The 15,012-nt window shown below is 41.8% G+C and overlaps 4 protein-coding genes across 4 annotated transcripts; all 4 read left to right on the top strand. All coding sequences in view use genetic code 11, as the record gives it.

The window, feature by feature from the left end:
• Positions 1-197: 197 nt before the first annotated feature.
• On the top strand, positions 198-2,227 carry EGR_00077 (UBX domain-containing protein 1-A; the record flags this gene model as incomplete). Its single annotated transcript, XM_024489326.1, has 9 exons — positions 198-250; positions 282-335; positions 368-417; positions 446-515; positions 551-689; positions 730-914; positions 1,163-1,205; positions 1,464-1,776; positions 2,178-2,227. The coding sequence occupies 9 exons, from the start codon at positions 198-200 to the stop codon at positions 2,225-2,227; spliced, it is 957 nt and encodes a 318-aa protein (XP_024356004.1).
• A 296-nt stretch (positions 2,228-2,523) lies between these two features.
• Positions 2,524-6,898, top strand: EGR_00076 (hypothetical protein; the record flags this gene model as incomplete). Its single annotated transcript, XM_024489325.1, has 7 exons — positions 2,524-2,577; positions 3,764-3,890; positions 4,308-4,419; positions 4,454-4,596; positions 4,633-4,990; positions 6,157-6,273; positions 6,727-6,898. 7 exons carry the CDS (start codon positions 2,524-2,526, stop codon positions 6,896-6,898), a joined length of 1,083 nt encoding a protein of 360 aa, XP_024356003.1.
• Positions 6,899-7,601: 703 nt separating this feature from the next.
• On the top strand, positions 7,602-8,548 carry EGR_00075 (Heterogeneous nuclear ribonucleoprotein A2; the record flags this gene model as incomplete). Its single annotated transcript, XM_024489324.1, has 3 exons — positions 7,602-8,190; positions 8,222-8,338; positions 8,370-8,548. The coding sequence occupies 3 exons, from the start codon at positions 7,602-7,604 to the stop codon at positions 8,546-8,548; spliced, it is 885 nt and encodes a 294-aa protein (XP_024356002.1).
• A 1,099-nt stretch (positions 8,549-9,647) lies between these two features.
• EGR_00074 (Heterogeneous nuclear ribonucleoprotein 87F) lies at positions 9,648-10,584 on the top strand (the record flags this gene model as incomplete). The annotated part of the gene is made up of 3 exons (XM_024489323.1): positions 9,648-10,251; positions 10,286-10,375; positions 10,415-10,584. The coding sequence occupies 3 exons, from the start codon at positions 9,648-9,650 to the stop codon at positions 10,582-10,584; spliced, it is 864 nt and encodes a 287-aa protein (XP_024356001.1).
• Between the last annotated feature and the right edge of the window lie 4,428 nt (positions 10,585-15,012).

Below are 15,012 nucleotides of genomic sequence, written 5' to 3'. Positions count from 1 at the left end.
GGACGCAGGCAAATCTTATGCTGTGTTTTTGAATGCAAACGCAAAATGTTGGACGTACAGCCTGGAATTTGTCACCATTTCGTTTTCCATACATTGTGATAAGGCTTGATATAAATTATTTTGTTTAGCTTTGTTTTGTTGAACCGCATGACTGCAATCTAGTCGGGGTACTTTAAGGAACGTGTGTTGTTTTCAAGATGGATAATGACATTGATACGCTTGTACAGATGGGTTGGAAGAAGGAATACGCGTAATGCTTCGTAATTTTTTTATAAGACTAGAGAAAAAGCGCTTAGTGAAACAAATCACCAAGGCCTGGAGGCGGCAATCAACTGGTTTGTTCTAGTAGCGTTAATTTTACTCCTAGGATTTTTGCACATCCTGCTGTTGATTCGGTGACGTCTCAGGCTACGAGAGGTTTGCTTTTTTAGTAATACACGTGTAGATGATTTGGGTATCAACATTTCTACACTGAAAACCTTGCCGCAGGTCCCTCAATCTTTCGTTTGCGAGGAGTAAAGCCTTTCATTGTGATTAATTCACGTATTAGATGTGGAAGACCTCTGCGTAGCAATGATGATGTCGAGTTGCACAGTGCTCGAACTGGACACATCAATTTTAAGGAATCTGCTGACAAGTTAAAGCCGCTTACGGATGAGGAGAAACAGGTGCAGATGCGCCGACTGGAAGTACGTAGATTCTAAGACTTTGAAGCTTTAATTTTTTGAGGAAGCGATAGTTCGAAGAAAAATGAAGAGGGAGGAGGAGGAGAGACAAAAATGTCTTCAGGATGAGAAAAATCGTCGTTTACAAGGGAAGGCTTCCCAGAGCGCGAAGGCGATGTTTAGGGAAGAAATGATGAGAAGAGAGGCTGAGCAGTTGAAAAGGGACAGAGCTGAAGATAAAGCTTACAGGTTTGTTTGCCTAGGTTCCTTCTCATTAACTTCTCTATTGTTTGTCGTAAGCACTACCTTACTTTATGCGGTTAACTCTCTCAAAAAATGTCTTGTGCTGCTGTTTTTGGGCAAATTTTCAAAAAAAATTTTGCTGGCACTTCATTTTTTAATGAAAATACCTGTAGCACTCCAAAATCTATTGAAAGCGCTTGTCTAGGATGTATTACACTTGCCACCCCTGTAATTTGATTTGCTTTATTTTTTAGAGAAAAACTTCTTGCAGAAATCGAGGCGGAGAAGGCCGAAAGGGTGCGGTTGATGTCTATTGCTTATAATTTTTCATTAACTGCGCCCCATACTATTGCTAGTGTGTATTAATACATAGCTTATCTTATATGCAAGTTTCTTTTACACATTCCATGTGTTCAAGAAAATATTTATCGATGTTAGTGAATACACTAATCCGTTAAAGTCTATGTCTAAAATACTAAATACGTTTCATCTCGCTATCAATTTTTTGGTTCTAATACGTTGTCATGATGTAAATGAATGAATTTCCTTTTCCAGATTGCTAAACGAAAGGGCGTACATTCCAAGGAGATCGCCCCCGCAGCGGCTTCTCAGCGTGAAGCTAAGTCGCCTAATTCTCCTGCAGAATGTCGACTACAGATTCGTACTCCATTCGGACAGCCATTAAGGGGAACATTTAAATCTTCCGAAAACTTAGGGGCCGTGGTCCTTTATGTTAGCCAAAATTGGCCGATGCATCCAGACAGCACCACTCGTATGACTATTAACAGTTGCGAGATAACGCTCCAGACGGCCTTCCCCAACCGGAAATTTGGCGAGGAGGACCTCTCTAAGACTCTAAATGAGTTGGGTGGGTAGCAATTTTTCACACTGCTGAATTGGTGGCGATGATGTACTCCGAAAGCACATCAACTAAGACTGGCTTATTTTAGAAAAGATTATTAAATAGGATAGAGAATAATAGTTTTTAGGTTATTTTCTTGTGGATAGCTGTGTCACTCGGCTTGGATCCTGCAGCCTAGCGGAAACCATGTACCAAGATTCTCCTTCCAATTTTTTGTTTGGAAGATTCAATTAATTTCATTTTAGGTGTAAATAATTTCTCAACATAATTGGGGAATGGCATACTAAACCCGGCGCTTGAAATTAGTTTTGCGAACGAATATAAAAAGTAAACAGCATATTTTGAGCTCACCACTCGTCTTCGCGGTTTAGGTACCCCTAATGGAGTGCATGCATTTCCAATTCTAGGTCTCTGCCCCACAGCGGTTCTCATGGCCCGTAGAAATGCGACGTTTTAAGACATCGCAATCCATGTCTTTCATTTGTGTCTTTCTGTCTCGAATAGACGTTTTCATTGATCATTTGGATTTTTTGTGATTAGTGATAGGGTGGTTTGGAAGCCAAGGCTTTTAAGTTCATGCGCGAGCGAACATCAGCGGTAGTGATAACATTTTAATTTCTTCAACTTAGTTGGTCTAGAAGAAGGTTTCTCTTTATACAGGGGGGGGGGGGGGGTACGTTAGCTTACTACTCTTACAGGTTTCCAGTTGAGTGGGTCACAGTTGTAACTACTTCGCTTGAAACAGTTTTGTAGATGCGCTCAGGAGTGCTTTTCTTGCGTTTGGAGCCGGATTGGGTGGATGGACCTGTGGGCTACTGCTAGATAGAAGGGCATCGTCGTGTGACATGTTACCATTGTGGTTTCCTTAATCTTCGTTGGTGTTGTGATAATTTGAGGCAGAATGGAGGTACACGCGCTAGTAATGTACAGAGGGGTTAGGAGGCCGCCAGCGGGACTTGCACAATGTGTAATACGATAGTGGTTTATCCCTCGGTTTTAGTGAGGCGCCACTTTTGTACTTCGAATTAGCCCCCTTGTACCTCGCTGGGTGGGCTGGCCTTTTGGGCCATGCCAATAGCCCAGACACCTCCGTGCTGAATATATATATTCTGCCCGAGTATTTTGTCTTCTTTCGTCTTCAGGGAGTCTCGGGACGCTACAAATGCGCCGCAAATGGGAAGTACGGCCTGTGGAGATCTAAGATATTGTTCGAATAAATAAAAGACCTAATCACTACTACCATCTTAGTTGTGACGTAGAAAACTCCTCATGAGCACCATGAAGAAGTCTGAAGGGTAGAAATTAAAACAATTTTCCAGAGGACTAACAGCGCAGAGATGCCGTCTGAGTAACTATAACATTTTATTAATGCATGCCTTTATGCACTGGAGCCTCTTGAAAACCCACCCATGTATGCAGTAAGAGATATCGCTTAAGAAAATTGGAATAAAATCTGTTTTGCACGTTCGGAACCTGTAAAATCTGAATTTTTTGCCAACGAAATTACATTTGAAATTGACTAATAGTGCAATGATGATGTCGATGGGTAGCCCAAATCTCTTGATTTGTGGTAAATCAGCTTTCGGCCTAACCTTGAACCATTAGTTTAATCACACAATTTCTGTGCTGACTATGCAACGCGTAAAACTATTTTTCGGTAGCTATGGTCAGGCGCTGCTTCGAGGACTTGGTATCAATATGTCATCGCGAAAGAGCTCTAACTCACGATGCTCATATGTATAAGGAGAATCGTACTTCTTAAATATCTTTATTTCTATCCTTTAAGCACGAGACCTATGCTTGGAAGTAGCAGGTCTCTTACAACTGGCACCCAGTCTACCGTCTGATGAAATAAGGACAATTATAGTCCCGTACCTGCAATATATCACAGCTTATATTTAGAAACAACGCGCTCCGATATACTGGCGGTATCATGGCTGAAGCCTACGCTCAAATCTGCCCAATAAACATGTTTGTTTTTTTGTTTCCAAAGACTCAGTATCATAGAAAGCGAATTTTTGTCATTACACCCCATGAACGACTCGTAGAAAACAGGTTTCTGCTTTCCTCTTGCGATTGCTTAATGACATCCAACTACAGTATTCCTGTAGACAAAGACAGTGAGTCATTGTGGTTGATAAAACACAAGCAGCGTATTGTGGTTTTTATGGGTTCTTCGTTTCATAGGAATGGGTGGTAAGGCAGCGTGAAACCTTGACATTTAGTAAGGATGATATGCATATGCCACTTGAATTTCTTTAATGTCTGTGCTGGGCTAATTACTCGGTTCATTTCATCGTGGAAATTCACTTTGATATTTGGTATTTTGCCGTTTATGTATCATATTTATCTCTGTAAGATTTAAAATGTGCCTAAAGATCCGATGTCGTAAATGAGTGTGTCTCTTTTTAAGTTTAAAGTATTTAGAGTCCAATAAAGTCAGACAAATCTGTCCAAATTGATTCGTATTTTGTTGTTTCTCTACTCATGTATTTGGCTATCGATACTTATACATCTTCTTGCACTTTTTATTTAAGTTAGCCATGAAATATGGAAAACAGGAAGTTGCGAGTATATCTCCCGTCTGGAAGATGAAAGGAATCTTGGAGTTGAAATTCAGTTGCCATTCATCACGAAAATAATGGAAGAGTATGGTAGTCTCTAAGATTATGCTTTTTCTCAGTCATAAAGAAAATTTTACTATTATTCCCATTTACGTTGGTCTCATCGAATTCAAGAATATTAGTTGGTTTGCCATGAAACTAATGCCGTACTTCAAAGATAAGACCAATTTATTCATTTTTTCACTTAGCCTCACACATTGGGGTAAGGTGAAACTCTTTTCTAACGTTAATTGCTTAGGAAGCATCTACGGCTTCGATAAACTTAACGAATCGAAACCAACCGTGCTTGATACAATCAAGGAGCATGATATTTGCGCCATAGAAGCACTAAAGACACTTAATTTCAAGGCATTCGATCTACAAATATCTCTGGCAAAAACACCTCTTCCTGACTTTCCCGTTTGGGGAATCTTTTTGAAGTTGGCTCAAACTCTGCTTAATGAAGAGGAATATCGATGCAGAAAATTGCCTGACGCAGAATTCTTTAAAGCTTATCAAGAGGTGGGAGAACTTAAGGTGCATGGACTCGCCTGGTCATTACCAGATTTGACCAAGGATAGAAGTTCGATATCATTTGTTTCGGCTTCGTTTAGAAGGTATTTCAAAAAGTGTTGGACTGGTCCTCCAAATCCTTGTGGTGAAATGGATAAGTCGTGTCCATAAGAGTTGGATTTATGTAAACATTTTTTTATAAGTGCTTTATTTTTTTCATTTACTGAAATAAACTTTCGATGTGTATCCGACTTTTCTTGTGTATATCAAGCTGTTTTTGAAACGTCACGTAATATCCGCCGGGTAACTATGGTATTCCCTGTAAACCCGTTGAAACTTAAAACCCCCGCTTTCATTGGTTTCACCCATTCTACGGATGCTGAAGTTGTGTATACAGTAACACTTAAGACCAATATATGGCCATATTGTCAGCTATTTTACTACGCCTAGTTGGTGAAAAGCGCAAAAAATTTACAATATTGAGGAACAGTTAAATAATGTCGAGCAACTTCGGGAAATACAGTTTTTTTAGGATCCATTTTTACCATTCGATGTAAGCTGTGACAACGTGTTCTACATTGGCTGCGTGGTGCGATTCCCCTTCGTCTTCGGGTCGGCTGACTTTTTCAAGATCTCCACCCCCCTTTCATGAGGTAGGGGTAGATTCGAGCAACAAATTTTTCAGCGCCAGCTTGCCATCGATTCCCTTTTTGCCTTCAACAAACCTACGGCATTCCTCTAGTCAGACAAAATCCCTGGTTCTGCTATCGAAATGTTTTCATTTGTGGTCTGGGATTCGTAAACCTGCAACTAATAACTCAAATCTCCGCCCTAAAATAAAAAACCTACTTATGATATACAGTACGTGGGCCATTGCACTTTCAGTTTGTGAGTGATCGTGGATGACCAAACGGCAGCGCCCTATGCAGCACTTGCCTGGCCTAAAAATAGTCAAAAAGAGTTTACGTACACTTCGTTGGGACTGTCTCTTTGCCTTCCTTTTAAATCCTTTATTGTGCAGAAACTTTATTCAAAATTCTGTGTCTCAATCCATTCCTTAGGCCACTCTCCGTGGGTATCAGTCTTTATTCCTAACTTAGAACAATTGGTGCTTTTCATTCGCCAAAATGAGGGGCAGTTGCGAACAGTATCTTTTTTAAAAATAGCATGTTGTGGTATGTTTTACCGTTTCCAACAAGATTTATTGAGTAATTTGTCACCTTTTAAAGGGAATTGCATGGTACGGTTAATTATGCTTATTTCGCTGAAGAGAGTTACTTGAGGAACAGATGAATTGGCCCAGCATGCACCTCCAACGGATCAGCAATTGCGTTGTCAAAAGTTATGATACCAATAACGCTCTCATCCTCTTAAATTATCGGCGAAGGTGGGACCTTTGCTTGATCGTGGATGCGGTTCTAGTAATTTGCTATTCAATGTATTCTGCCTATATCTAAGGTAATATATTGGTTCAATTGAGCAATTATTCGTATGTTTCTGGCACTATCAGGGATGACCACGATTGCCAATGACAGTTATTTTTGTCTTCACTTTTCAAGATGCTATCTGAATCTATGCAATGACCGTCGGTTGTACGTGACGTCTGTACTGAATGCTAGGTGGGGAAAATGACAAGTGGACAAGAGGATCGTACATCACTCCAATTGCTTGCTGCTAGTAGTACCTAAATAGGTAACGAAAGGTTATTTTTGATTTTAAAACCGGTGATAGCCCTCATCTTGCTCAATATGAGGATTTGCATTGACTTAATTTTAATGTGCCTTACTTATCCTGTAGTCGTTAACCACCTGATCCGAGAAAAGCTTTGCATTACATTTAGGCGTGTACGTATACACACGGACTCCGCTCAGGAGCATGATCCTCCATCTGATCCTATAGCCTCCCAGTCTTACTTTGCGTTAACAATAAATCTTTACCCGACTATGAAAAAGCCTCGGAGAGTCACATGTGCATTGATATCAAACACCTTGAAAATTTTATCCTCTAAGTAAAACTACCGGAAATAATTCTGCACTGGCAGAAGCATTTTTCAGAGGCGGGTATGCTCAATTACAATTAAGAGAAATTTACAGCTACACCATTTTTTTGGAAGCAGCATTACTCAAAGAATACCTTAATTCAGACTACAAATGTTGGGGGGACTAGGTTAGTAATATAAAAGGGCAAAAAATGGCAAAAAAATGAAATGCTCTGACCAGAATAAACAGGAGCTTGAATTTAGGTGCCTATCAGAAACTCAAAATAGAACATTGCCTGATAAAAAGTGGATCCTGTTTTGTCTTTCTCACCAGAAATTTAACATTCATCTTCTCTTTGGAGATTAGTGATGGCCGAAAAAACTCCTTTATTCCAATTTAAAAAAACCCACTTGTCATCTGAAAATACTAGGACTCAGCATAGATTGCATACCAGTCTTTCTTACAATTAGATACGTAGTCGAAACTTTAGTGAACCTTTTAGCTCAACATGCAAACACCTGAAATTTATTAACTGCTGCAAGGCAAAAAAAAAATTAGGCACAGCTGCAGCTACAAAGATGTGCAAAAATCAACAAAAAAGGATCAGCGTGTTATTTGTTCTATGGGCTTTTGTTTTAATAGATGCCTCAGGGTTTCATTGGACTGCCATTTTGCGTTCTACTCCCGTCAGGTTTGTTGTTCGTTATTCCGTTGATCATTCTAGACGGTCTTCAAAATGCGTTCAGCTAGTGATATTAAGGCTGATCAGGATAAAAAGCTGTTTGTCGGTGGATTACACCATTCTACGACCGAAGGTCAGTTGCGCGAGTTTTACTCTCAATGGGGCGAAATTACCGATGTTGTGGTTATGAAAGATCAAAGAACTGGCAAATCTCGCGGTTTTGGGTTTGTTACATTTGCTGAATCCTCTTCAGTGGATGCAGCACAAGCTGCTCGCCCACATACCATTGATGGGAAGACTATTGATTCAAAGCGAGCCATGCCCCGCGAAGAAACGAGTCCTGAGGTTCACGCTGCCGTAAAGAAGATTTTTGTTGGGGCGTTAAAAAAAGATGTGACGAACGAGGACCTGTCGCAGTATTTTTCGCAATTTGGAACAGTGGTGGATGCTTCTGTGGTCATGTCGAAAGACAGAAATGAGTCTCGTGGATTCGCTTTTGTCACTTTTGATGACACAGACGCAGTAGATAAAGTTATTCTCTCCAAGCCGCACAGCATCAATGAAAATAAGATTGACGTTCGCAAAGCATTGAGCAAAGACGAGATGAATCGCATTCGCGCTCGTCCTCCTCGTCCTGATCCTCGTCAATCTTGGGGCAATGGTAAGCTTTTCAGCTTTAATGTCTGTTTGTCGCATAGATAACTCATGGAGTGGTCATCGTTATGATAGTGGGTATAATCAGGCTTATGGCTACCAAGGTTATGGAAATTACGGTAATGGAGGTGGTTATGGTAAGAACCGTAAACATTTAACGACTGGTAGGTTATCCTCAAGGATATGGTTATGGCGATCCTCTACCATCTTGGGGACCTAGCTCAAATGGAGACAGTGGTTTCGGTTCTTACCAGCAGTCCTATGGTGGTGGTCCTATGCGTGGAGGTCCGCAGCCTTATCCTAGATCTGCACCCTATGGTCAAAATAGCTGGCAGCAGCGCCAATAATTTTGAATTAAATGTAGGAATGCAGGGAGCTGTCTCAGTGCATTTCCTTAACTTTATTATTCACCATCAGCTGTCTTGTATATTAACTTCGAAATCATTGCTATAGTCGGCATGTGGCGCTTGTTCGCTGATATGCTCCCTCTATACGTAATGCTTAGCCTGTTCGCCTAGGCTAATCCTTCTCTGGCATAATGTCGACGGTGTTTTTTACTCATCAGTGTTGTTAAATTATAATTGAACTTGAATTCTCTTATTGAATGGTTGTTTCGGTTGTACAGGTTTGAGATATTGGGGCGTCGGGGTCCCGGTGATGCCAGCAGGGAGTCTTGGTGCTGCCTGGAAACTTGCAGGTAATGCTTGGTCACGGTTGAAAGTGAAGTATGTGAGCGCAGGTCGGTGATGGCGTAGGTTTATAGCTTAGGTCTGTGCTGCCATGTTGCATACGATAGGTGCGGTCTAGGGCGCCGCTAAAGCGGCAGGTTGATGCAGGTTCCACGGTTCAGCAGTTTTTGTTCCCTTGTCTTTTTTTGTTAATAAAGCTATTGACAGTGGCAAGTGTCACTTCTCCCTTGGGCGGGCTTGACCTTTCTCGGTTCGGGGTGGGTTCCCGATGTCCTCACCTGTTTGGGTCGTGGGGTGTGGTGTTCGTCGTGGTTGCTGTGGCGGCTAGCTGTTGAGTTGGTGGGGCGGTCTGATGTGGCGGGGTCTTGGAGACGGTTTTCGGGGGATGGCTTGGGTTTGTCAGCTGTCTTGGAGTAAGCGCGTGGCTCCAGCATGAATGCGGGGGGTTGCGGGTACGTTGCTCTCAGTGGATCTTTCCTTAATGTTTTAAGTATAAGGCTTAGTGAGATCTGATTCTTTGTGGTCGTCGGGACACAGGCTTCTTAAATCACTGGGGTAATCTTGCATATTACTAAAATTAAATTTTTTCAAAGGAAGATTTTTTGATTCAGCAGTTTGCTGCCTGACAACAGGGGTTGATTCGGGACTTAAAACGTCATACTAGCCTATTAATGATTAACTGTTTGATGATGCTGATGCTGTCATTACTAAGCTTCGTGTATATAGACACACCGAGATTCCTATTTGTCGTGAGAGAATGAAGCCGCAGGGGGATGCGAAGGAGGATCAGGGCAAGAAGTTATTTGTTGGTGGTATTAATCACAAGACTGAGGAAAAGTCTTTAAGGGAATACTTCTCCAAATATGGTGAAATCGTCGACGTTGTTGTAATGAAGGACTCGCACACTGGGAAACCTAGGGGTTTCGGTTTCATTACTTTCAAGGATGCGTCCGCCGTTGATGCTGCCCAGAACGCACGTCCACACACCCTCGATGGGAAGGAAATTGACACTAAACGGGCGATGCCACGTGAGGAAAGTAGCCCGGAAGTACATGCTGCGGTGAAGAAGATTTTTGTTGGGGCTCTTAAGAAGGATATTACCAGCGAAGATTTAAATGAGTATTTCTCTACCTTTGGCACGATTGTCGAGGCTTCCGTTGTTGTGGCAAAAGATACTAATGAGTCTCGTGGCTTTGGTTTTGTTACATTTGACGATACTGATGCAGTCGATAAGGTTATTCTTGGCCGTCCGCATACCATTAAAGATCATAAAATCGATGTACGCAAAGCCCTCAGTAAGGAGGAGATGGGCAGGCTTAGATCGCGCCCGCCACGTCAAGGACCAAACTTTTGGAATCAGGGTATGCATATAATCTAAGCTTGCTTAAATCATAGGCCCTCCTGATTACCGTCAACAGGGTTGGAATCATGTCTATAACCAGGGTGGGTATGGCTCTAGTTATGGTTACGGTAATGATCAATATGGTAAGCTAGTCTGCTAGATTAATCTCCGATCTTTCGCAGGCAATGGCTATGGATATGATAACTACCAACAATCTTGGGACTACCAGTCTGCTGATTCATTTGGATCTTATAGCCAGCAGCCCTATGGCGGCGGTCCCATGCGCGGAGGTCCTCAGTATTCTAGACCAGCACCATACGGAGGTCCAAATTCTTGGGGACAGCAGCGTTAAATAAATTGGTCTGTCATTCGCAGTTGTATATGCCCTATTTATAAACGGTGATGCATTTCCCACTTTTGTATCGTCTCATTTTGTAAGATACATACTGTCGTTTAATGGGTCTCTGCATCCAGGTATCCTTCAACTTGAGGTTAGTGAAGAAACGTTTTGAGGGCAATCTTTCCGCTGGCGTGGCACCCTCTTGGGGTCACTCAGCCTTTCAGGCCCTAGTCGGTACTGTGGTTTCCCTTATAAGAGTGAGGTGGAGGGCTCGCTTGGACTTATCCTTTGATCTGTTCTCGAAGGTGTGCTATGGAGTTCCGCGAGATAAAGTCTAGCTCGGATGTCTGCTGACGGTGGAGGGGCCGCTGTGCATGGGTTTGCGCAAGTCGAGATTCATTCGCCGGGTTCCACTCCTGCACTTGATCTTTGAGTGGCTTCGTAGCCTTTGGGTAGGGCTACTGGAATTGCAGATTTTTGGTGTCGACTAAGGCGGTCGCTGCGTATGCCAGCTTGTGCAGCCGTTTGTTGGCGCGGTGTTGTAGGTGTGTCCACTCAAATTCACATCGATTATCTTATTCGATTTAATCCTCAACTGTCAACATTATGTCCCTCCGATCTGCACTATAGAAATGCTATGCCTTCATATTGATGCATGGTGTGCTTGTGGTCGGGGCTTAGAACGTTGGAAGGTTCAGAGGGTGGAGTTTTCCAATCATTAATCTTAGAATAATAAGCCCAAGTTAGGTGGAAATTCACGGTTTCCGATAAATTGGTTAACGAGGGTCTGCTCTCTGACACTTGAGCAAATGTTGACAAGGGCATGGGTTGCACGTCAGCAGGGACTAGAATTGTCTAATGAATGAGAAAGTGACCTTTTGTTCTGAAACGTACGTTTCATTTAACCCTACATCAATTCAACCTGCTTACGCAATAAACATAAGCGTGGTCCATTTGCACCGAATAGTTCGTGTTCGATAAATTTTGGGCCACCTAGTTGTGCCATCTGAATGGTCGTGGAGGGGGTAAGTAAATGTTATGCTTAACCCACTTGTTGCGATGCTACGTCGATATAGGAGCTCTTCGGCATGTGTGTAATGTGGCGTTTTGAAGCTGCGAATGCGTTCCTGTATATCACGCGCGGGGACGTTGGCATAAACAAACGACGGTTTTATGGGATTTTAAATGAAATACTTGGCCTTCTCATTGCAACGCATTTTCGTAGGCGTCGGGCTGGGCAATCTAATTAAACACGCGGAGCGCTCAGGTTGCAAACATTTTGGTCCTGAAAGGACTTAGGAGCTCAGATACGGAAGGTGATTGTCTTTGAAAGTGTGACGATTGGTTGTCACATATTTCTCTACTTTTTGCACTAACTGATTCTGCATAGAACTACTTATTGTTTAATACTGTGTTGACTGATTTTAGACGTAGTGGTATAGCGCCCCATGATTTCCCTGAAGACGTAGGAAGACATTACTCGGGCAGAATATGCACATTTGACATGCAGTAGGGCTCGGGGCTACTGGCACAGGCCAAAGACCAGCCCACGCAACGAAGGCACATCGGCGGAGACCCAAAGTGGTACCTTTATCAAAAGCGAGAGTTAAGCAAACAACCAACTTATTATAGTGGCTTACCAACCCCAGCAAAGTCACTCCACCCCCCAACACTGGCGTGACTATTGGTGGGATTCTGTTGCAAGGCTTGACGAGTCTACTTTAAAGCACCAATGTGCACTGGTAACAAACTAGTTTGTATCTGGGCAAGGTCTTAATCTTAAATAAAGAGAAAGAGTAAGACATCCATTCTCGTTCACGTAAGTTCATTTCAATGCTTGTCAACGGCAAGGCGATTTGAAAGCCACAATGCTGCAATGTGGCGCAATACCTTCAACAAACTAGGGATTTATGAGGAATTTTCGTATCCCTACTTTTCCTCACCCTATATTATTTTTTATACTACGCTTATTTTTCACCCATGTGGTAGGGGTTTATGTCAATCAGAACAAAACCTAGTGACGATGCGAATTTAAGCACTTAGATAAATATGCTGCCAGCAGGAAAGGGACCTGAAGATGGTGTGCTATCTTTATGCAAGCTGTGACATCAGGAATATTTTTAGCAATATGTTTATCCGGATTTTTTTATCTTATAGTGGAAGTAAGGCAGCATTCCACCTGCTAGATTTGATGAGCGAATCGGTGGTGTATGTTTTTCCCAGCTACTCGAACACCTTAATCTGACTATCCTGAATGTGTGAAAATGCCTTCTTTTGGAAACACTAAGCACAGACAACACAAAAGTGAACTAGCTGTGAACTTGTGATGGAAAATGTCTCCTGGTGTACATGAGATTAATGTTTTTGATCGGAAGAACGAACGAACGAATACTCAAATCCGGGCATGTAAATTGGAATATGACTGCATTTAAGCCGAAGAAGAACGCGAGGCTTGTTGCATGCCCTCACCGCTCCTCCAGTGAGCCGGAGGTAACGCGTACGCGAGGTCTCGATACCTGACGGTGAGTGTGGCGCAGATCCGCATGTCGCGACTGGTTGACCGCAATCACGTCTACGCGCACGCTCCCCTGAGTCCCCACCCAGCTGAGTCAGCTGTGTGGGGACTGGCAATGGTTGTCTCAGGTCAATTCAGTTGCAAAACAATGTTTCCGTGACCGAATGTGGGAACAAACAGGGTCACTCACGGCTCACTGGTCGATATTAGGACTACCAAATTCCGCTTTGACTGGCACTTGTGGCAGAAGCGACGTGCAGTTGACCAAGACCATGAGGTTAAAAGCCATTTTCAAATTCCATATTGGCATACTGGTAATGCAGAATGTTGTTAAACATTTTGTAGAGGTAGGTTGAAACGGACCTAATTTCTCTTTACGAACATACGGGTCTTATCTTCTGACTAGAAAATGTTGAAATTCAGCTGGCAAGTATCTTTGCATTCGAGAAAAGTGGAGCCTAACAAGTCTGCGCCAAATGCTGTTTACATCTCCCGCGTAAAGTATGCCTATTTAACTAAATTGTGAATTTTCATGTACCTACGAGTAGCTTCAAAAATACAAAACCCTCCTTTCAGCCTCAAAGGGAACTACTACAATGCCTCTCCTAGCTAAGTTTTCAGAACTTATGTGAAGTAAACTAATTTTGTCATGGTCTCACGTAAAACTAGGACTCTTCTAAATGAAAGGATTAGTAAAAATGCTGTTAAACTCAATTTTAATTCACAATCAATTTGTGTTCCTGCCAAAATGTCCGCACTAGTGATTTAAAATGACATGCATGCATCTTAAAGCATATTTTTAGTCAAAAAGGAATTTGCTTGGCGTGGCATTTATTTGGTGAATGAACAATACAGGGACCTGAGAGTACCCTACTATTTGTTTGTTAGTAGACGAGAAACTCTTTGGAATGAGAAAATGGGTATTACATCTGTGACAGATTTCCCCTTTATTGAATGACAAAAGTAATAGTGCCATTCATGGAAGTCACACACGTTCACTTGTCTCCATGGAAATAGCTGAAGATGATCACGCTCACATGATGCCTGGCCCATGGAAGTAATTATACAGATTCAGGTAACATTGCCTAATACATACAAATCATAAGAGCTTTCGCAGTACTTTTTTTCAACAACATAATAATGCCAACTCATTAACGGAATCTTTCGTAGGTCACCAAGAGAATAAACGCATTTTACAAATGCAGCTGACCGAGTTAATTTAACTACGATTTTACCACTACATATATTGACTCTACCGTTGCGTTTCATTGTAAAACAAAACCCCTAAATTGGGATACCAAATCCAAAGATTCTGACAGAAGATCCGATGTTGTTTCATTGAGCCTCCATTTTCAGTCTAGAAAAACCAGACTGGTTGCATGCTGTGCAAAAATAATATTCTGACAAGATGGCCGTAGTTGATAAATAATTAAATAAATAAAAATGTCATAACACCACAAAGAATTGCTTGCTTAAAACTATACTCTCAGACGCCTGTGAAGTTCTTTTACCATTCAATCACCCTAAAATGCTACAATCGCTGACGAGTAAACAAGTGTAGCGAGTTCAGTTAATCCAAAAAAGTGAATTAAACATGGGAGAAAATCTCCTCAAATAAAAAGGCAAATGTCCAGAATTTATCTAAAAAACTCGGTTTTAATTGAAAGTTGCATTTCACAACTACTCGCCTTTAAACAAACTCTACTGTTACATTTACCGAGACACTATAGGAGTCAGGTTTTTTAAGAGCCATCTGGGCTGGTGGGATTAAGCGGTTTGTGGCCGATGGTCATAAATGGACTTCCCAGAATTTAAAAAAGGCGAGCAAATTAGTAAAAAATTTTAAGCAAGTGTAAAAATTGTAATTTAATTGAATCATTCTACCTAAATTCATAAAAAGTATGCACTTTGACCGTATTTTACAA

This window comes from Echinococcus granulosus (genome assembly GCF_000524195.1).
Source record: "Echinococcus granulosus chromosome Unknown EG_S00001, whole genome shotgun sequence".
Classification (NCBI taxonomy): Eukaryota; Metazoa; Platyhelminthes; class Cestoda; order Cyclophyllidea; family Taeniidae; genus Echinococcus; species Echinococcus granulosus.
The sequence above is the reverse complement of the archived record's forward strand: the minus strand, read 5'-3'. Positions and strand labels throughout refer to the sequence as shown.